The sequence below is a fragment of the Leucoraja erinacea genome, chromosome 27 (genome assembly GCF_028641065.1).
Source record: "Leucoraja erinacea ecotype New England chromosome 27, Leri_hhj_1, whole genome shotgun sequence".
Taxonomy (NCBI): domain Eukaryota; kingdom Metazoa; phylum Chordata; class Chondrichthyes; order Rajiformes; family Rajidae; genus Leucoraja; species Leucoraja erinaceus.
Genome location: NC_073403.1, coordinates 10,992,593 through 11,016,416, shown reverse-complemented (window position 1 = coordinate 11,016,416; position 23,824 = coordinate 10,992,593). Strand labels below are relative to the sequence as shown.

Sequence of the window (23,824 nt, the reverse complement as noted above, 5' to 3'; positions counted from 1 at the left end):
GCTAATTTCTTATGTGGGACCTTATTGAAAGCATCTACATCCACTGGATTATTGCTGTTTCTCTTGTCGGTAATGCTGCTGGATCTGCCCAGTGCTTCCATCATTTGTTTCTACTTTCTTTTGAGATACATGATTGTAGGCAACTCGTCAGCCAGGTAGGAGTGTGGTGAGTGGTCGGGCAGAACAGCAGCAAGTCAGGTCCGATCTTATGGGATGGGACATGGGATGCCTCCAGGATTAATATTATGTTTTCACTCAGATAGGTTGGCTTAATCTTATCCTCTATTTCTTCCTCTGATTTTTATTTTTATTGTTTTCTTTCCTTTAATTTTCCTTTCAACAGTTTCTCTGTCCTCAACATTGGTGCCGTCTTTGTATTGGTTTTCCAATTTAAACAGACTCTAATCCCAAACACAGCTGGTTGTTTATTCCCCATAGTTTCAGACTTCCGACATGGAGAATGCAGGGAAGAACTCGCTTGATCTAGGTTTCAGTCTGCTAGGAAGGCTATGAATTAATTTTCATTACAAATGTACTTCTAAAATAATCATCACTTGGCACGGAGTTTCAAGGAATGCTTTTATTAATGAAAACACTCTTTTATTGTAGTGTGGAACATATCAAGCATTTATGAAAATAAAGTAATTTATCGAATAGCCAGTCAAGGCTACAATGGGACAAAACTTTTCAGAAATACTAATTTACAAATCAAAAAATGTATATCAAATAAAATTGCACTATAAACTTTGATTTGAGGAAAACATCACAAAACCTTTGATTACCAACTATTATTCTCCTGATATTTGTAAGTATTCATACTTTATAACTAATCTGAATTCTGAATATTATATTTCTAAATATAAAGCTGATTTATACATGATTCATTAGTGATTAAATACACCATTTTATTACAACTGGTAATATCTAACACACCAATACCAAATGATTTCAGGTGCATCTTCCAATGACCTGCATTTTCAATATAAAGGCACTTGAACAATTACGTGTGTTGCTGGCACATTTGATTGCATATTTTTTAACTAACGCACCTGATCTCATGACTAGATCTGTGAAGGGAAAATCCGATATTAAGAACAAAACCAACATGCATAGACATTTGCCCATCACCAAACCTGATATGTTGGCACCTGGCTGTGATGGAGAGTGAAGGGAGAATATGAAATAAGCTATTTTTCTCCTTGCAGCCAGTGACACTGCTACTCCTCTCCATCCTAACACATGCAATTGAGTGGTCCCATGCAACCTCCTCAGCTCCTGCATGGTCTGACACTTTTACTGTCTTTGGATGGTTAAAATGTTTGGAATTAAATCGAAATCATTGTAACCAGGTTGCAGAAATGGAAATAGCAGAGTTTGATTCAAGTCAATTATTGGAGTTGATACAAAACATAAAATCTAGCAGAGGCCATTTTTACATTGAACTCTGCAAGTCAAAACACCAAGGCATCCTTCAGAAGTTGAACATTCCATGACTATTCCACACAACATAACTGATTATTGAAGATAGACCAAGCATTTGTAGTGCAAGCTAAATAAATAATAATCAAGGATTGCCTGATGATAAGGAGGAATGTGTGCAATATGCACCCACATCTTTGGCATTATTTCTTTCATTGGAACATAGCTGAACATTAATCATTAACATGATTGGTCTGTGGAAAAACTAAAACTAAAACTCATGATCACCTTTCTATCCAGTTCCTTGACCCAATCTTTCCAAAAATGATACATTTAAAGAAACGCTATTGATCAGTGTGAATCTTCAGGACTATCCACTTCATGAGAGATAAAAATGACTCTCTGATCTCACAGGATAACAAATGCCAAACTACATAACAAAATGCTAGATATTCAGCCATTTAAATTATATTCATCTTTCTGTTATTAAAAAGTCTTAGATGGTACAGTTGAGTCTACAGTTATGCTCAAAAGAATAGTCTTGTCAGCAAACACAAGGTCAAGGATCAGTGAATGTGTACTCACAGCTTAAAACTGCCCAGTTTCACAATAAATTGAAAATTGTCGTAAAAAATAGCAATGAGAGAAAATTATTCGTTGATGGCCCTGCCCTGCAGCAGGGAAGTGATTTGAATGTACTGCTTAAGCTGTGCATACGGTTCTTTATACATCAGCTATTATCATTTTTAAATGAATACATTTCCTAGACTGTAGGTTTTCAAAAGACATGAATGAATAATTTGCATCATTGTACAGTCTTCCACTTCCTGGGATAGACCAGAGCTTTTTATAGCCAATGATATGTATCCTTTTCCAGGGAAATGTAAACCCTAATTTTTGTACAGCAACGCCCAACATACATAATAAGATCAGTTTAAGATGCTGTTAATTGAGGAATTATGTCAGCCAGGAAATGCGAGAACCACAATCTGCTCTTCATTTAATCTCCTCCATTCTCCAACGTGATGTAGAAAGAACCTTTGATTTACTTTTTTTAAAGTATTTGAATGCTGGAGTAGAAATTGAAGTCATCATTTTCGAACTCTGGAAGGGATATTTACTGCAGCTAAAGTTGGTTATGTAGGAACTTATAAGCAGATTTCATTATGCTGCTGGCCATGTTAAGCAACATTTGAGGGGGTGCAACACAACATTCATGGACATTATCTGCTATAAGACCAGATTGCTATCCATCCCTGACTGACTTGTTCTGCTTTAAAGGGCATAGGCTTAAGGCGAAAGGAAAGTGATTTAAGGAGGACTTCAGGGGCAACATTTTCACTCAGAAGGTATTCCGTATCAGGAATAGGTTGCCAGAGGAAGTTATAGAAGTGGATACTATGACAACTTTTAAAAATACATTTGGACACACAGGTTTAGAATGCTATGGGCCAAATGCAGACAAATTTCACTAGCCCAACATGCCAACTTGGTCGGCATGGACAAGGTGGGCCGAAAGGCCTGTTTCTGTGCTGTATGTCTCTATATCAGCAGAGGCATTGGTCTACAGAGTTAAAGGAAAGGGGAATTAAAACAGAGAAATAAACTGTCCCTATAAGTGTCTGCCATAATAGGATTACAATAAGATAATGTCAAACCTTATGATAACATGAATTCTAGTTATGAATATAGGTTAATGTATGAATAATTGAAAGTTTCACTTCAACAGTAAGCAAGATGTGCTATGGTTAGCAGATGTTGTGGTGAGGGCAGCACATTCACAAGCATCTGAATTATAAAAGCCAACAGAACGGTTAGAAAATGTGTAAATAACTCTGTGTACATTGAAGTGTTGGGGTAGGGGTGTAAAAGCGCAAATCTGACGTTTAATAAAACCAAGATCTGTAAGTTTGATTGAAAGTTATACAGCGTGGCTGACATTATATAACCTCTTTCAAGCTAGATTAACAAATGAAAAACGTTGCAAGTTCAAGCTTTTTACTCATTTAGACAAGAGCTAGCTGGCATGGAATCAAAACGTACTGTGGCTTGGAGTTTTGCAGAGATCATATCAGAATTGCAACAGTTCCAGACTGACATAACATCAGATATGAGTTATAATAAGCAGGAATCTGAAGCTAAATAGATTAATTAAATGGGCATCATAAGATACATGATTACCTCAAGTACAGTTCATTTCATAAGGGTCTGTGAGACTTTACAGACTGAAGATAATTATGGATTTTCATATGAGACGATTTGTTCTCTCTCTTTCTGCATTATTAAAATTTGAGTTAAAACTTTAAATAAAAAAATAAATAGCGAGGGCAAGAGTCCACAGCCCTTAAAATCTACACCAGAGCCTGCTGTGCATGATCATTATGTTAAGGAGATTGAGAAATCATGATAGACAAAAGAAGAAAGCCAACTTCAGCTGGTAGCAGGAGAAAGAGTGTCGAAGAAGGCAATGCAGATCAAATGCAAAGAGGATAATGCAGATCAGTCAGAAGGGGCATGTCTACTAGGAAACATGTCTGCAGCATGAATGTTTATATTGCTAAACGTGACATATGCATGCCCCTTTTCCCATCATTAATGTTGAATTTTTTCATGGTGAATTTGAAGGGCATTCTGGCCTTAAGCCACAAAACTATAAGAGGCGTTTGTTAGATTCCAGGCCAGGAAAGAACAAATCCTGATCGTGTCTTGGTGAAGTCGGGCTGCGACTGGTTGATCTTGGTCTCCACAATGATGGTGTACTTCTTGCCATGCATAGTACACTGAACTGGATCACTGGCCTTCACATGGAAGTTCCTTTTCTCACTGGAAACAGGAGATAAAAACATTTAATCAAAATGTCTGTTTTAGGTATTTTCAAGAAATGTTTGAATATTAAATGAATACCATTAATATTAAAACAGTTACATTTTATGAAACATATAATGAGCATGCAAAGGCAAAACTTGCACCATTATAATAAACGGAGTCAGAACCAATACTCATTCAATCCTATTGAATGTGACAATGACCCTTTTTAGCAATAAGTTCTTAATGACAACATCTTAGAGATAGATATTCACTCTTAAAATCAGCAAAACAATTTGGCAAGTTTTCAGGGCTGCCAAGCTAAACCTGCTTAGTTGTTTGTTGTTCTCAACACTCTATATATTTTTAAAGTCTGTAGCCCAAATTTGTATTAAAATGGATCACAACCTATAAACATTTCCAGCAACGTTTCTACAACAGATAGATGTAAGGCCAAGGATGATCAAGCTTTACTGTATTGTCTTTTGAGCTCTTTTCCTAATTGCAATGACATTAGGACAAACAGATAAGCACATTTTATTTAAAATTAAAATCAGTAATGAACAAATGGAAAGAGGCTTGCTTGATTACAGCCTTGCAAAACTGTGCAAGATAGGCACCCAGGGATTAATTAATTAGGCATATCTTGAAGTAAAAAGGTTGAAATTGTGTTATGAAATGGTACCTCACAAAGGCACTGTTGGAGTCTGAACATCTCAGAGCAAAAAAAAGATTGATTTCCATTGCTGATTTGTGACAGGATTAGGACAGCATTGCCTGCGTATATCAGTTCCTTGTTACTTAGCATTGAAAACATTTTATATTTATCTTTCACAGTTGGAGAACATACAAAAAAACAAATATCAGGTACTTTATTTGAATATAGTAAATATCTGGTACTTTTAAATATCAGGTACTTTATTTGAATATTGTAAAGAGCATTTGTGAATTTTCAAATGTGGCTTCATATTCAAAGCATAACATGGCTACATGATAAAAGTTAGAAAAACGTCCAACTGCTAATCTCATATTTTACAGGATCTTGATAACACCACGATCCAGTGTGACTGTGCTTCCCATCAATGCTGGACCATGACAGACTTACTCTCTGTGATATCTTGGAGAAACTCAGCGGGTGAGGGAGCATCTACGGAGAAAAGGAAATAGGCAAAGTTTTGGGTCTAGACCCTTCAGACTGAAGAAGGGTCTCGTCTCGAAACGTTGCCTATTTCTTTCGCTCCATAGATGCTGCCTCACCCGCTGAGTTTCTCCAGCATTTTTGTCTACCTTCCATTTTCCAGCATCTGCAGTTCCTTCTTAAACACTCTGTGATATCTTGAAAGTTTTCCTTTTGAAGCTCTCCTTGCATAATTTTGAAGCTCTCCTTGCATAATCTTCTTCAAAAATTCAAACCATTACTCAGACCATAAACAACCCATTGGGCCCAAGTAAAGAAGACTGCAAGTTAGGCAAACCATCTTTTTTTCTCTCCTTGGTCTGTCATTGCTTGTGTATTTCACCATTAAATATGGGTTATCAGCAGATCATGCAATCGATGCATTCATAAATCCCTCCCTCATGCATACTAGAACTATGACAATACAAAATATGTACCTCATGATTTAATGCTCAAACGATATACACATTTCCCCTGCATGGAATCACTTTAAATGCACTATCGAAATCATTTGGAAAATTACAATAAGCAAGCATAAAACCACAACATTATCAACAATATGCATAACCCTTTATCTTCCATATATCTAGAACTGAACAGTTCCATATATATATATATACATCTGAATGTTCACCAAGCTAAAATGATAAACAAAAACTTGCCATTGAAAATACCATTGTTTCAGCCTTAAAATTCACAACATACGGCCCTGGTTCAGGGACTTCATTCAGCATTAAAGGACAATGGGTTTGAAGTTTCAAAATGATTGCCAAATGAACATTATTGAATAATTGGCATGTAGCCATTGTAAATTGGACCAATTTCCATTATAATCTTCAATTTGCCTATTGGGAAATACATGTATAGTCACTTAAGCCATGCATTCAAAGATATCCGGACCTTCATTTTCTTACACTTTGCTATATAGTTGCAGCCAGAACTACAAGTATATTCAGTAGTATCAGTAATGGAAGGAATATCAGTGATTCTAGGACTGGGGCAGAATGAAGGCAAGGCAAGAATTAATCTTTCTTTGTTAAATATAAAGAAGGTCGAACAAATTCAGTGAATACATGTTAGCACAACTCTTGTGCATAATTTCTCAGAAATAAACAATGATAATGTGTTGGGGAATGAAATGTCTGCTTTCTTGCCTCTTGGAATTAATATTCTCCGATGATTTTAATTCAGCTATCATATTCTTGGCCATGTTTCTTTCAGTATGAGTCTTTCAATGTTTAACAAAACATTAACAAAATAGAAAATAAACACCATCAGTTTCTTATTTTTACATGGGCAATGACAGTGCCTTGTTCAAATCTGATCTGATAAGGCTCCTGTCTCCCATCTTGGGTATTTTATTAAATAAAAACGCCACATTGTTGTTGATATACGGTGCATTAACTTGGATAATAAGCTTTTCTTTACTTACACAGTGCAGCTGTACTGGAACTTTCCATTAAGTACTTCAGACTTCGTAATTATTTCCAGACTCATCCCATGACCCTATCTATGAAGAAGTTTTGAGCTTGCAATAATTGCCAACACAACACTTGAAAGGAAAATAATTTGAATGTGAAGTTTTGAGAATGAGTGAAAGCTGCAATTCCAAATGGAGAGTGTTCTGCTCCAAGGGAGTTTACATACATAGACCTCTCAACTCAGTGGGATTTTCTTTTCATCTGTTTCACTTCTCTAACACAATGCATTTTATTCCTGTCCCTATTTTTCCTCCGTTTCAAAAAATCTTCCTGTTGTACCTCAACATTGTAAAATGAAAGGCACTGATGGTCAATTGGATTTTACAGTGTATTATTCAAGTCATTCCTTCACTCCAATCCAAAACAAGATTTCAAGAATATGAAAATACTAATTTCATAATCTTCACCCTCTACATTTCCACATCTTCATAGCAGTAAAATGTGAATTATAATTTATTCACAAATTTTATAAAATTAATCCAGATGTTCTTGGAAGAAGTAGGCCTTTCTCACGGGGCGGCTTGACGCAAGATGTAACCAGAGTGAAGTGGTCGTGGTCTAGCACGATATCACACGATATAACGGGGGGGGGTAGACAAAGAGTTCCCACGGTACTCGGCATTTCTGTTATTTGTGCGAGTGACTTCGTCTCCCGAGCTTTCCCGTTAAATCTTGAAAGACATTGTAAACTGTCAAGTGTAATTAAATCATCACATGGCACAAATGATGGGGGGGAGAGAGAGAAATGAGGGGAGACGTATATACACACACAAAGCAGAGTTTTACTGTGTATGTGGGAGACACAGATGGACTGAGCACAGTACCTCGGTCTTACTGTGTGTGGGAGAGGTGGAGAAAGAGACGTACACTCACAGAGGCAGAGTCTCTCAGCCTGTGTGAGAGGGAGGGAGGGAGAGAGAGGCACACACAAGGTGGATGTGAAATCTCACCTGCCTGTTTCAGTGACAGACACCCGCCGCCAGTAAATGAAGACACCCCCATCTGTCTCCCCCTCCTCTCCCTCGACTCCCCCATCTTTCCCTCCCAACTCCAGTCCCGTCCCGACCTCCTGGGAAACTGAAGGGAGCAACAATTAACTGCTGCATGCCCGCTGAGTTAAAGAGTTCCCACGGTATTTCCAACGTGTGTTTCAGAGTAAAGAGTCAGCGCAGAATCCTTGATAATCAAAAACTGTCTGAATCAGCAAGTTAGACACAAAATGCTGGAGTAACTCAGCAGGCCAAGCAGCATCTATCTCTCAAAGAAGTACATGTGAAACATTTCTCACGGACCATAAAAATGCGGGACCTTTCAGTAAAGTCCCTATTAAAGATTATAGTTATTTTCTTGAATCTCATTAACATAACTCATGAATAAGTTGATGTCCATATGCGGATGCAAATCTTTATTTTTTAAATTCAATCCCACAGAAGACAATTTTTACTCACCTTCTGTCCCCTCTGTCCAGCTTCCGGGTTCACCGTTCGCAGGAGTTCCCACGGTACACGCAAGAGTCAGTACGGATATCGCACTGGCCACTACGTGCATATAATGTTGCAATGTTCAACCACAAGTGTACAAGTTGCCGTACGGTTATCGCAAGAGGTTCCCACGATGTTCAACTCTTGCGTCAAGTCGCCCCGTGAGAAAAGGGTTTAACATATATGCCTTAATACCCCCACGAATTCCATTCTTGATGAAGTTAAAAAAACAACCTGCAAAGACTGAGGACTAACATTTATGCTGATCAAGATGCCAAAATCTATGCTTGTCTCATGTGTCTATGTTTGGCTCATATCCCTCTAAGTATTTCCCATCCATGTAACTGTCCAAATGTCTTTTAAATGTTGTGATAGTACTTGCCTCATTAAGGGCCTGTCCCACTTTCACGACCTGATTCACGACCTTTTTTACTCATGGACATTTTTCATCAGGCTAGAAAAACGCCGCAGCCTACTTGATGCCACAAGTACCTATGACTAGCATCACGACCAACCTACAACCTCGTGACGACCATGAGTCAAGGGCAAACTCGGCAGAGGTAGTGAATTAGGTTGTGGAAGTGAGACGGGCCCTTTAACCTCCTCTGGCAGCTCATTCCATATACCAACCATATACCAACCATAAACATGGCATTAATGATCTAGGCATATGGGGTAAAAACAGTTATACTTTATTGAACTAGGATGATCAGCCATAATCATAATGAATGGCCTGCTAATTTCTATGTTTCTAATGCAATTACTCTACAGTTATTCAAGTGTTCAAGTGAGTTTATTGTCATGTGTCACTGATAGGACAATGAAATTCTTGCTTTGCTTCAGCACACAGAACATAGTAGGCATTTACTACAAAACAGATCAGTGTGTCCATATACCATAATATAAATATATACACACATGAATAAATAAACTGATGAAGTGCAAATAACAGATAATGGGTTATTAATAATCAGAGTTTTGTCCAAGCCAGGTTTAATAGCCTGATGGCTGTGGGGAAGTAGCTATTCCTGAACCTGGTTGTTGCAGTCTTCAGGCTGCTGTACCTTCTACCTGAAGGTAGCAGAGGAGATGAGTGTGTGTCCAGGATGGTGTGGGTCTTTGATGATACTGCCAGCCTTTTTGAGGCAGCGACTGCGATAAATCCCCTCGATGGAAGGAAGGTCAAAGCCGATGATGGACTGGGCAGTGTTTACTACTTTTTGTAGTCTTTTCCTATCCAGGACGCTCAAGTTGCCGAACCAAACCACGATGCAACCGGTCAGCATGCTCTCTACTGTGCACCTGTAGAAGTTAGAGAGAGTCCTCCTTGACAAACCGACTCTCCGTAATCTTCTCAGGAAGTAGAGGCGCTGACGAGCTTTCTTGATAATTGCATTAGTGTTCTCGGACCTTGAAGCCTTACAATTCATCTGTTAAACTAAATAGGATTTTTACCCCTGGTTGTATAATGCACCTCCACAGTTGAGGTGTGTATTCAAGCAGGTGGGATTTTTTTCCCTTTCTATGCAATATCCTGAAAACCTTTTTAGATCCATGTCAGTTTAAGCATTGAGAGCTTTGCACAAGATTGGCTAGTTAATTAACTGCTCTAATTCTTTTGCAGGGAATCTGTTCCTCAGCTGCTGTTAACATCTGTACTCTACATTACCTAGAGTACAGCAGCCCAGGGTTTCGAATCCTGAAAAATTCCACAGGATCACAAAACAGCTGCCTCTAGGTGGATTTATTGTCCACTTAAACTGAAGGATTGTGCGACATATGGCAAACTACGCCAGACACAATGAGAGCTAGGACCTTTCAATGCATGTGATCAACAGGATGCTTGCTTCATGCTAGAGGTCAGCTAGGGGGAAGTGGTTTAAATACTCGTGTTGTTCAGGCTTCAGTAGTCGGAGATCATATATTCTGCTTTCTTCAATAAAACGAGCACCAATTTGTGTATGGGAATGCGTAACCACTTTTGTATTCACTAAAGCTGAATTTATTTTAAGAGGCTGAGAGGCAGCAAGTGACGGGACACACATTACGAAGCAGCAATGGGTGTTATTAAATGTTTTCTTTGCAGTTCCATGCATTGGACCTCAGCTGTTAAATTAAGCTCATCCAAAGCCAGTCCCAAGCAATTTGTTTTTGCCAGGGGTGAATCTCTCTGAGGCTTGGCAACTGAACCAAAGTGGAATTCAGAAAGCCAAAGGCACAAATTCTGCACTGACTTCATAGCAGAACGGTGTAAAATCTTGGTCGGTCAGCAGTCTGCATAGATTGTGAAACTGCTTCCCAAAACTAAATAGTAATAAATACATTTTCAATAAATGCAACCCTTTCGGGGAATTACAGACCAGTTAGTCTAACGTCTGTAGTGGGGAAACTGCTAGAATCAGTTATTAAAGATGGGATAGCAGCAAATTTGGAAAGTGGTGAAATCATTGGACAAAGTCAGCATCGATTTATGAAAGGTAAATCATGTCTGACGAATCTTATAGAATTTTTCGAGGATGTAACTAGTAGAGTGGATAAGGGAGAACCAGTGGATGTGTTATATCTGGACTTTCAGAAGGCTTTCGACAAGGTCCCACATAAGAGATTAGTATACAAACATAAAGCACACGGTATTGGGGGTTCAGTATTGATGTGGATAGAGAACTGGCTGGCAGACAGGAAGCAAAGAGTAGGAGTAAACGGTTCCTTTTCACAATGGCAGGCAGTGACTAGTGGGGTACCGCAAGGCTCAGTGCTGGGACCCCAGCTATTTACGATATATATTAATGATTTGGACGAGGGAATTGAATGCAAAATCTCCAAGTTTGCGGATGACACGAAGCTGGGGGGCAGTGTTAGCTGTGAGGAGGATGCTAGGAGGCTGCAAGGTGACTTGGATAGGCTGGGTGAGTGGGAAAATGCATGGCAGATGCAGTGTAATGTGGATAAATGTGAGGTTATCCACTTTGGTGGCAAAAACAGGAAAGTAGACTATTATCTGAATGGTGGCCGATTAGGAAAAGGGAAGATGCAACGAGACCTGGGTGTCATGGTACACCAGTCATTAAAAGTGGGCGTGCAGGTGCAGCAGGCAGTGAAGAAGGCGAATGGTATGTTAGCATTCATAGCAAAAGGATTTGAGTATAGGAGCAGGGAGGTTCTACTGCAGTTGTACTGCACTTGGTGAGACCACACCTGGAGTATTGCGTACAGTTTTGGTCTCCTAATCTGAGGAAAGACATCCTTGCCATAGAGGGAGTACAGAGAAGGTTCACCAGACTGATTCCTGGGATGTCAGGACTTTCATATGACGAAAGACTGGATAGACTCGGTTTGTACTCGCTAGAATTTAGAAGATTGAGGGGGGATCTTATAGAAATGTACAAAATTCTTAAGGTGTTGGACAGGCTAGATGCAGGAAGATTGTTCCTGATGTTGGGGAAGTCCAGAACAAGGGGTCACAGTTTAAGGATAAGGGGGAAATTTTTTAGGACCGAGATGAGGAAAACATTTTTCACACAGAGAGTGGTGAATCTCTGGAATTCTCTGCCACAGAAGGTAGTTGAGGCCAGTTCATTGGCTATATTTAAGAGGAAGTTAGATGTGGCCCTTGTGGCTAAAGGGATCAGGGGGTATGGAGAGAAGGCAGGTAGAGGATACCGAGTTGGATGATCAGCCATGATCATATTGAATGGCGGTGCAGGCTCGAAGGGCCGAATGGCCTACTCCTGCACCTATTTTCTATGTTTCTATGTTTCACAAGCTCACTTTTGAGCCTCGTCCTCTGACGTTACCTTCCTTCTGTAAGTATTCTCCTACCTGCTACAGCACTATTTCATTCTCGATGCAACCAGCATCACATTCATTGGTTCTGCCCATGATAGCATTGAGTTGGTCAGTTATGAACATATAGAAGTTTCCACAAAAATTGCAGCCAGATATTGTTCACTGACTTTTCTCTGAATCTCCTTTCCATGAGAATTTAAGATTTAATTTTCAATTTGGCTCTGTAACAACTTTGGAATGCTTGCTCATCTGTCAAGATGATCTTCTCACACTGTTATGACACTATTAGACAATAGACAATAGACACGGGAGTAGGCCATTCGGCCCTTCGAGCCAGCACTGCCATTTAATGTGATCATGGCTGATCATCCCCAATCAGTACCCCGTTCCTGCTTTCTCCACATATCCCCTGACTACGCTATTTTTAATCTAGCTCTCTCTTGAAAGCATCCAGAGCACATGCCTCCACTGCCCTCTGAGGCAGAGAATTCCACAGACTCACAACTCTCTGTGAGAAAAAGTCTTTCCTCATCTCCGTTCTAAATGGCTTACTCCTTATTCTTAAACGGTGACCCCTGGTTCCCAACATCGGGGACATGTTTCCTGCCTCTAGCATGTCCAAACCCTTAACAATCTTATATTTTTCAATGAGATCCCCTCTCATCCTTCTAAACTCCAGAGTGCACAAGCCCAGCCGCTCCATTCTATCAGCATATGTCAGTCCCGCCATCCCGGGAATTAACCTTGTAAACCTACGCTGCATTCCCTCAATAGCAAGAATGTCCTTCCTCAAATTAGGGGACCAAAACTGCACACAATACTCCAGGTATAGTTTCACTAGGGCTCTGTACAACTGCAGAAGGACCTCTTTGCTCCTATATTCAACTCCTCTTGTTATAAAGGCCAACATGCCATTCGCTTTCTTCACTGCCTGTTGTACCTGCATGCTTACTTTCATAGACTGATGAACAAGGACCCCCAGATCGTGTTGTACTTCCCTTTTCCCAACTTGACACCATTTAGATATTGCAACTACAAACTGCCCATTTCAACCATGGTGATGTGTCTTTTTCATTCATTTTCTGATTTGCTAACTTGGTCCGTACTTACTGTCTATGCATAATTGTTTTTGTGATGGTGAACCACATTCCTGAACTACAGTTCTTCTGGTGAAAGTATTTCCATAATGCTATTGACAATGGAGTATAAAGATTCAGACCAGTGACATCGAACAAATGATGATAAATGTCCAAGTCAAGGAGGCGTGAAAATAAAGTAGTTATATAAATGTTTGGTATGGATAATGGGTTTCTTTGGCATGGATAATGGCGGTCCTTTTGTGTGCTACTGAAGCTGGTAAGGGAGGGAAAAGAGTGATCCTACACACTTTCGACTTTAGTCTTGCAGATTGTTGAAAGGATTTAGACATCTGGAGCTATGACACTTGCCCAACTATTGATCTGGTCATGTAATCACGGTATTTTGTATGGTGGTCCAGCTGGGTTTCTGGTCGAAAATAGCTCTTTGGTTATTCGGTCATGGCAATGCTATTGAATATCATGGGTAGGTGACTGGAGATAACAACTGCCTGAAAATAATATTATTTGTCACTTATCAGACCAACTATGAATGTTGTTGCATACAGACATGAAGAGCTTTATTTGTTGAGGAGTTGTTAGTGGCATTGCACTCAGTGCTATAATCAACAAACATTCCTGCTTCGTTATGGGGAGAAGGTCATTGATGAAGCGGCTGATAATGGTCAGACTAAGGATATTGTTCCGAGGAACTCTTGCAGTGATGTCATGGGGCTGGGATGAATGACTCCAATAACCAACTACACAAATATTTTGTTTGATTTGAGTTATGCCTCCAGACATTGCAATACTTCCCCTTCAATGCCCCTTAACATTGGTTTCACTGGAATATTTCAATGCCACATACTCCCGATGCTAACACAGATAAATGCATTTGCTATATATAAACTAGCAAGGACATGGCCAATTTGGTTTGACCTTACCTTCAGTAACTGTCTACCTGCCATTAATTCAATCTACAGCCATGACCTTCATGGCTTGTCCCGCTCAATTAGAGGTGGTGATACCAGGCACCCTTGGCAAATGACAATGAAATTTCCCATCCACGGTATATCCCATCCCCTTGCTAATTTCAGTGCTTCTGCCAAGTATTGTACGACATGGTGAAACACTGATTCATCAGCTAAAGGAGTGAGCAATGTTATAAGATTTCATAGGTTCTGGAGGATGTAGATTCACAAGGCTAGTCCTTCCCGTCTGTATACTATGAGCCATTACCTTTGCTATATTTGTCCAGCTGGTTATAAAGGACACATCCAAGGATTGTGATGGAGGAGTATCTGTCAGACTATTATTTGACTAGACTGTGGGACATGCTCCCAATTTAGGCAGATGTTTGTAAGGGGGACTTCAGAAATCTGGTTTAACTGCATCCAAATCCCACTGCATTGGTGCAGCTGGAGAGCCGCTTCCTCACAGTGCCAGAGGCCCAGGTTCGATCCTGACCTTGGGTGCTATCTGTGTGGAGTTTGCACATTCTCCGTTTCCTCCACAGGCACCAGTTTCCTACCACATCCTAAAGTCGTGTGTGTTTGTAAGTCAACTGGAACCTGTAAATTGCACCATGTGCAGGAAGTGAAAGCGAAAGTGAGATAACATGGAACTTGTGTGAATGGGTGATCGATGGTCAGTGTGGACTTGGTGGATCTGTTTCCATTCTATATCTCTAAACTTAATTTAAAAGTTTGATGTCTAGGTCAATGCCGCTTAATCCATCCAGTTATTATTTGTGTTGTTTCCACGTAGTGGTTATATGCAACTGAGTAGGTTCCCATTTCAGAAAGCAGTTAGGAGCCAACATTACTGCGGGTCTGAAATTACACATAGGCAAAGACTGGGTAAGGATGAGAGATTTCCTTTGTTGAAAGTCGTGAGTGAATCAGATGCATTGTTAAACCAATCTGGCATTTCACGATCATCATTACTAAGACTAATAAAAAAAAAAAATTAAAAAAATTCTAACCAAATTTAAATTCCACATCTGACAGTGGGATTTTAACTCATGCATGTGAAATGATAGACTGGTCATCAAGATTACTAACTTAGCCACTGCACCATCATCATACCCTTGGGGTTAAAATGATTGGCCTCCATCAACCGTTCACTGTCTCCTGTGAAAGTGATATTGTTCACGGGTTTGAGTCAGCAATTTGTCTGCGTTTTCTGAGGGATGCATTCCCTAATCCTGCATTCTCCAATGCTCCTGCACATTCTCAATTTTCATTACTCATCACTGGCAACTGTGCTCTCAGCTGTCGTGGCTCTAAGCTCTGAAATTCCTTTCATAAACTTCTCCAATTCCTTTCGTTCTCCTTCTATAAGGACAACTCTGACCAAGGCTTTGGATGCTCATCCTAATATCTGTAACTCAGCATCAAAAGCATCTCAGGACATCATACTAGTGGGAAGAAGCTACATAAGGGCAGGATGTTGCACTGCAAAATGGTTATATTATTTCAGTGTTGAATAGCTTGAACTGTTTTATTCCACTAGGCTAGTTAAAAACATGGAGAATAATTATTCATAAGAGCTGAGAAAAAGAAAAGCGCCAAGTATGTAAACGGACATAGTTCTATGGCGGTTTTTTTAGAACAGTGTGTAATACAGATCCATTTCCTAGATGATTAACTGTAAACCACAGAGATAAAACATATGCGGCCCTCGTGAGTTGGAAGTGGCAGCTGCCCATTACAAGAACTTGAACAAAACCACTGAGTGGGTGGGGCAGGACCAATTCAAATTTCAATCAATTCCAATAAGCAACTCGGTACTCCCAGCACCCTACCACATGGATACAAACTTCTCTCAATTTACAGTGTGAATGAAACATAATTGACTCTGGGGCAATTTGCCATAACACTACAACATTACACCCAATATGTGAGTGCACCGATGGAATAAATATGTTCGGCCATCTTATCATGTTTACATCAAAATGCATGATGAGGACTTGGCAAGCTTTAATGTTGAAACATTTATGTTGCTCTGCCAGCTTAATGATATGTAAAAAGGGAAAAGAGAATACATGAGAAGTAGAATGCATTTAGAATTTGAAACAGGAATCCATTGCATCGGGAGGCTGTCGAGAATACCGAGTTAACATTTCCATTCACAAATATATTTCTAATACATTGACAAAGCTTGCCAACTACAACAGACTTAGTTGACATCAGAATCGTATTAACGCTGCCTTGAATGTGCAGCCTCTGACAATCAAGGAAAATAGAAAATTCAGATAATCGCTTTTAACATTAACAAACCAAGGGGCTTAAATCTTTTCAAAATGTTCTTAATAATTTGCTTCTAAGGTTTGAAGTTCCATTGTTATTATTAACAGCACTACATTTTCTGGATTGGAACAATTACAACTCCTTTCAAAGGTAGTTCTATTATCTGTGTGGTTATAGTTCAAGTTAGACTGCTTTAGAAATATGATTATGGAATTGTTAATAAGTATCTGGTCTTGCTGTACACCATGTAATTTCATTTCAGGTATATGAAAGAAGTGCCACAGGAATAGGTCATTAGATCCTATGAGAGTTGTATTTCAGTTATGTATGAATATCAAGTACTCTCAGAAAAAACGATGATGTGAGATTTGGAGGGCTTTGTCATTATTCAGGCTTTACAATTTTGAAACTGCATATTCAATATGCACATCTCTATAAATGCAAAAAGCACCATTTTTTATTTACCTATTTTTCAGAATCTGATTATTGCAGGCAAGGCTAACATTTTTTTTAAGTGGTCTTCTTCTTAAACTACTACTGCACTTCTTGTGAAATTACTTCCGCAATAATTTGTTGGAAGGACTTCTAGCATTAGTCCCAGTGACAATACATTAATACTAATTAACTTGCAAATTAGAGTAGTGGGCAAACTGCAGGCTGTGGTGTTCTCATCCACCTAAAGCCTTTGTCCTTCTTAGTAGTTTGTCTATTGAGACCCTGCTGGCAAACAAGGTGCACAGCATGCTTGCCTTCATCAGTTGGGGCATTGAAAATAAAAGTTGGAAAATCATGTTGCAACTGTATAAAACTTTGGTTTTGATACTTACTGATGTTCAAATCAATGTCTGAATAGGAATATTGCCATGGATTTACAACAGAACGTATGTGACTGAAGGGGGATAAAAATACTAATCTATCCATTTACTCAAGGTGCTGTATTGAATAAACAATTGTTAAATCTGATCTAATTCTTGGGAACGTTTTTTGATGTTGACGGCACAGATTTTATATGAGCAGCTTTAGTACACCTCTGCTTTATTGCTGACTGCCTTGGTGCAGTTGTTAACATGCTGCTCATGAGAGTTGCGGTTACTAATACATCTGATACGACTGTAACTACGGTCGTTGCAAAACGTCTGCTCCTGTGGATGTTATCTGCACATCATGTTGTCTTTCAATGATGCACTGCGACTGTGAAACCACTTCCGAGTGCAGTGTTGAGATCTTACAAAAGTGAAGCAATTCTATAACTGTTTCCTTTTCAACCAGAACCATATTTCTTTATTTCAGGCTTGTTTTTATATGGAGATACAGAAATGCAGCAATTTGCACAAGAGTTTGTTCCCTTAAGCAGTCGATGGTTAGAACCCAACACTGTAGCTTACGTATTAGAGTACAACTGAATTACTCATTTTGCATATTATCCACCAGCCACCCCCCCCCCCCCACACTTGTAATTGTGGAATTGTTGTAACTTTTGGTTTGTTTTCACTGGAGCATTGGAAGTTGATGGGTGATCTGATGGAAGTATATAACATTTTGAGAGGCATAGGCAGAGTAGATAGCTAGTCTTTCCCAGGATGGAAATCACAAATTCTAGAAGGCTTGGGTTTAAAGTGAGAGAGATAAATTTGAAATGCAATTAGTGATGCAATGTGTTTTTACGCAGAGGGTGGTAAGTGCCTGGAACACGCTGCAATGCTAAATGGCAGAAGTAGCTATAAAAGTCACATTTAAGATGCATTTAGGTAATCACATGAACAAGCTGGGACTAGAGGGATATGGAGCCAGTTCAGGCAAATGGGATTCGTATGGATTGGCATCATGGAATCATCTGCACAGACATCATGGAAATAACTTAAAGTATCAAGCTTGTGGTGATGTCACATAACATTTTGCACCTCATTAATGACATATAGGCCGAGATGGCCTGTTTCTGTGCTGTAATTGTTATATGGTTATATGGTTATATGATAATCATCTACATGACGAAAGTCTCTAACCATATGCTCTTGACATTTAATGAGATTATCACTTTTGACGTCTCTTAATTTACTGAAATAATCACCGTCAAGAAACATTGATGGCGATTAAATGGCATATAAATGTCATTGCATTATAGTCAAGATCAATGCCCGGGTATTTGTTCTAAGTGGCCCATTCTACATTTCTATACTCCTACTACAGGTGCACAACCTTTTATCCGACAGCCTTGGGACCAGACACTTTTCGTAATTTGGAATTTGTCGGTCTTCGGAATGGAAATTTTTTAGCGTAGATTTTAATGGCTGGCTCAGTGGTAGAGTGCTCGGCTCATATCCGCAAGGTCGCGAGTTTGCGCCTTGATCCCGGCAGTTCCTCGGTTGCGAGTTTGAGTCTTCAGTGTAGTTTTTTTCTTGCAGAATAAATGTCTGTATGAAATGCAGTGTGTTGAATGAATTCCTGAATTTGTAAATGTGACCGCAGCATTGAATCACCTCCCGCACTCATGTCACCCTAGCGGGGCTACATGCCCTTAGGCGGCCTAAGGCGACATTTTCACACTCTTATATCCGTGTGCAGCAGAGGCGCCAAACGTGAGCTTTGGTGTGCAGACGACATCCTGGAAAAAATGTCTGGTTTCTTCCAGGTAGGCGATATACCCTCCCGCGCAATATACCCTCCACTTCTCTTTTTAGTTCCCCTTTCTTCCAGGACCGACCCGAGGTTCCGCTGTCACCTCTGCGGGCCACCCTCGGTGAACGCTCACTCAACTTTGTCTTGGGATTCCTACTCTCCCGCGCAGTACCCTCACCTTCTCTTTTATGAATGGGGATTTAGTTCCCCTTTCGTCGAGGACCGACCGGAGGTTCCGCTGTCACCTCTGCGGGCCGCCCTCGGTGAACGTCCTGTCTCCCTGTCCCTGGGATAGTAGCGGGCGATCAAACAGCACAATACCCCCCTCCCCCCTCCCCCCCCCCCCCAACTCCAGAGGAATCCGCTCCCCGATGGGCCGCTACGGCGACAAGTGGCAGTTCGCCCACAGCCCGAGTTGCGCTACCTCAAGAACAAGACCCACCTTGCGCACCATCAGCTTCTGCCCCTCTGGAGTTGGAGCGGGGCTGGACTGGGGTTGCTGATCTGGGATCTCCGTGCTTGCAGTGGGCCTGGGGGTCGGCGTCCCGATGAGGGGGCACAGCTCGGGCTGTGGGCGAACTGCCACTTGTCGCCGTAGCGGCCCATCGGGGAGCGGCTCCTGGTGGTCCCGATGTCTCCCGCTAGTTTGCAGTTTTCCTCTGGAGTTGGAACGGGGCTGACCTGCTGCTGGCTGTGGGTCTCTGGGATCTCCGTGCTTGCAGTGGGCCTGGGGGTCGGTGTCCTGTTGGTCCTGACGTCTCCGGTGACTGGCACAGCTCGGGCTGTGAGCGAACTGCCACTTGTCGCCGTAGCGCCCACCGGGGAGCGGCTTCTGGTGGTCCTGATGTCTCCCGCTAGTTTGCAGTATTCCTCTGGAGTTGGAACGGGGCTGGGCTGCTGCTGGCTGTGGGTCTCTGGGATCTCCGTGCTTGCAGTGGGCCTGGGGGTCGGTGTCCCGTTGGTCCTGACGTCTCTGGTGACTGGCATTGCCGACGTGAAGACAGTGCAAAGCCCCCACGCCGGTGCAATGGGCGGGGAGCTGGAGAGGGGAGGGAAGGGGTCACACACATGGCCGGGAAGCAGAGGGGTGTAGGTGGGGTGAAACTGAAGGGAGCGACAATCTGCAGCTCCCTGCCCGCTGAGTTAAAAAAGTTCCCACGCAAGACTCACGATACACTGTGTATCGTGAGTCTACCGTGGGAACTTTTTTAACTCAGCGGGCAGACAGCAGCATATTGTCAATTATTAACCCTCCCGCGCAATATACCCTCACCTTCTCTTTTATGGATGGGGATTTAGTTCCCCTTTCTTCGAGGACCGACCGGAGGTTCCTCTGTCACCTCTGCGGGCCGCCCTCGGTGAACATTTTCAAGGACCTTTTTTCAAGGACTGAAAAAATGTCGCTATTCGGAGGTTTTCGTTATTTGGATCTTCGGATAAAAGGTTGTGCACCTGTACCTACAAAGTCAGGTCAAAAGCATGGAATGTTATTCTCTACTTGCCTGGATGCATTGGCATGGAACAACACTCAACCAGTTCAAGACCACCCAAAATAAAGAAATCCACTTGCTTGACACCTCGAAGGACATAATGTAGCCCTGATCATTGCTAGTGAATAGAAAACTGCAATATTTGTCACAGGATGCCTTGTAACCACTTGTCAACGTTATTTTGCTCAACACCAAGGATGATGGGACATCATCTTATTATACATATATCACTCTTCTTTCTTCTGTATGGGATATGTATCAAGCTAAACTTGGAAGTAGCATCAATAATAGGCCAAGTTGACCAACATCTTCCCACACACAATTTGATGAATGCAAAGTGTGGTACTGTAACACTTCATCCAGAACATGTGAAACATTTGACTTTATTTAAAATAATTGCTTAGTTAAATTTTGCAAGGGACTGTTGACAGAAATCTGTAAATATTAAAAACTCTTAACATAGGCCAATTAAAAAGATGTTGAAAATAATAACTAGTGCAGTCTGGAACATCTGGTGAGGTGGACAAGCTCCAAATGGCAGGTAAGCCTCAGAAATCACACAACAATGCCTTGATGGCCTCTAGTCTTGACATTTCTACCCTAGGAATAAAAATCTGACTGTCTACCCTATTTATGCGTCTCACAGTTTTATATACTTCTGTCAGATTCACCCTCAAGGTATGATGTCCACAGAAAACAATCCAAGGGGAAAGTTTAAAGAAGATGTTCGGGGTATGTTTTTTTTTTAACACATAGAGAGTGAAGGATGCCTAGAGTGGGCTGCCAAGGGTGGTGGTGGAAGCAGATATGACCATGGCATTTAAGAGACTTTTAGATGGGCACATGGACTTGTAATGATGCATGGTTATGGATCACATGTAGGCAGAGAAGATTAGTTTATGTTCCTCTTCAGTACAGACATTGTGGACTGAAGGGCCTGTTCCTGTGTTGCACTGTTCCATGTACAGCTCACTAGCATACTTGTTTCGAGCTAGTGTACAGTTAAATCTCAAAACCTCATTTACACAGATTTGATTTATAGAGCCTGTGTAATAATGATGATAAGATCGGATCTTTTCAACTTAAAAGCAGCATGAAATTCAATTGCTATCATTAGTCTGTTTCAGTGTCACTTGTCCTAGTTTTTTTCATCGCTGCTCGATAAGTTTTTGTATAGACAGATTAAATTTTAAAGTTAAGACCAGTCAGAACGATTTAGATGAGAATACTCTATTGCAAAGAGTGAGATCTAGTAGGGTTTTTATTAGCAAGAGATAGAGCAAAGCAACAGACTTTGTTACCAGTTTCCTGCCAAACACCTGTCAACAGTTTGGAAAACTAGGCATATCCCGCAGCTCCGCTCTTACTCTATATCCTGCAGCTCCGCTCTTAGTCTCCCTCCCCCTATTCGTTAGACAAGGACGGAGTCCCCCTTGTCCTCACACCCATCAGCCGTCGCATACAACATATAATTCTCCGACATTTTCGCCACCTCCAATGGGATCCCCCTACTTGCCACATCTTCAAATCTCCTCCCCTTTCAGCTTTCCGCAGACCGCTCCCTCTGTAACTCCCTGGTCAATTCGTCCCTTCCTACCCATACCACCCCCTCCCCGAGCACTTTCCCCTGTAACTGCAGGAAATGCAACACTTGTCTCTATACCTCCCCCCTTGACTCCATCCAAGGACCCAATCAATGTTTCCAGGTGAGGCGGAGGTTCACCTGCACCTCCTCCAACCTCATCTGCTGCATCCAATGTTCTAAGTGTCAACTTCTCTGCATCAGTGAGACCAAGCTCAGGCTCTGCGATTGCTTCGCTGAACACCTCCGCTCAGTCCGTGTTAAACAACCTGATCGCCCGGTTGCTCAGCACAGCAACTCCCCCTCCCATTCCCAATCTGACCTTTCTGTCCTGGGCCTCCTCCATTGCCAGAGTGAGGCCCAGTGCAAATTGGAGGAACAGCACCTCATATTTTGCTTGGGTAGTTTACACCCCAGCGGTATGAACATTGACTTCTTTAATTTTAGATAGCCCTTGCTTTCTCCCTCCTTCCCCTCCCCCGTCCCAGTTCTCCTACGTCCTACTGTCTCCACCTACTTCCTTTCTTCCCCCCCCCACCCCCCGAATCAGTCTGAAGAAGGGTCTTGACGAAAAATGTCGCTTAGTCCTTTTCTCCATAGATGCTGCCTCACCCGCTGAGTTTCTTCAGCATTTGTTGTCTATCTTGTCAAGTCACATTGATCTTTTCTTCAAAACTAAGGTCCTGCAAACTGGATGATGTCATTTGTTGAGACATGCAGGTCCTCAAACACCCTCTAAGGGGCAAAGAAATGAACGTTTGAAATACTGGTCCTAAACAATCAGTCCTTTTGAGCACAATGTGACGGTGAATTATCATCAGTTATCAGTAGATGTATGATTTATACATCATTAATTAAGGTTGCATAGTTAATTCAAGAAAAACTAAAAAAAGAGCTTTGGATACTTATCTTGTAGAATAATGTATACTTATAAAGCAAAAACATCCACTCTATAATAGTTTGCAGGACGAAAATGAAAACTTCAACCTGTGGCTGATTAATCAATTAGAATTTAAATGTCCTATTCTACAAAATACAGTAAAACACAAAAATAGGCCTTTTGGCCTATCGATATTCAACTTCAGATAATTCCACCATCTAAATTACTATTTGCAGTAGCAGACTCCATGGTTTAATCCCTCGGTTTACATAAATTTTTGCCTGGATTTATGCATGAATATCAGAAAGTCATAATCTGTTCTATCCACATGTAAAAATGTTCTCTTTGTGCTATTCAATCAAATTCTTCCATAGTGCGAAAAGTCTTACTCATGTCACACATTGGTTTTACCTTTCCTAGTGCAAACAGCCTCAGTCTGCTTATAACTATATCCACAGTGTATCATTCTCCAATCTCAACGAAGGCCAGTAAATCTTTTTCCAGATGTCTGGGAATGGACCATTAATTTGAACACATTGCTGATTGACATTCTTTCTGTTGCTGCTCCCCATGGAAGGGTGAGTGAAGTTTGAATAAAGTTTGAAGCAAAGTCTGAGAGGCCAGACTTCGTTTTCACTCCCCATCCCTACCCCCCTTTGACATGATGAAAATTTTGGACAATTGACGTTGTAGACCATTATTGATTGACACAATTCACATTTTTAATCTATTGAAATGCATCTAACAGCTGCTGGGACAAACACATGATTCATCGAAAAC

General features: G+C 41.0%; 1 protein-coding gene across 2 annotated transcripts in view; it reads right to left on the bottom strand.

The window, feature by feature from the left end:
- Nucleotides 1-343: 343 nt before the first annotated feature.
- Nucleotides 344-23,824, bottom strand: part of myo1d (myosin 1D) — a 262,798-nt gene continuing 239,317 nt past the window's right edge. For both annotated transcript variants that reach the window (XM_055657021.1, XM_055657025.1), the window contains exon 22: nt 344-4,242. In XM_055657021.1, coding sequence (XP_055512996.1) covers nt 4,086-4,242 — 157 coding nt within the window. In that variant the 3' untranslated portion in view covers nt 344-4,085. The remainder of the gene's footprint in view (nt 4,243-23,824) is intronic.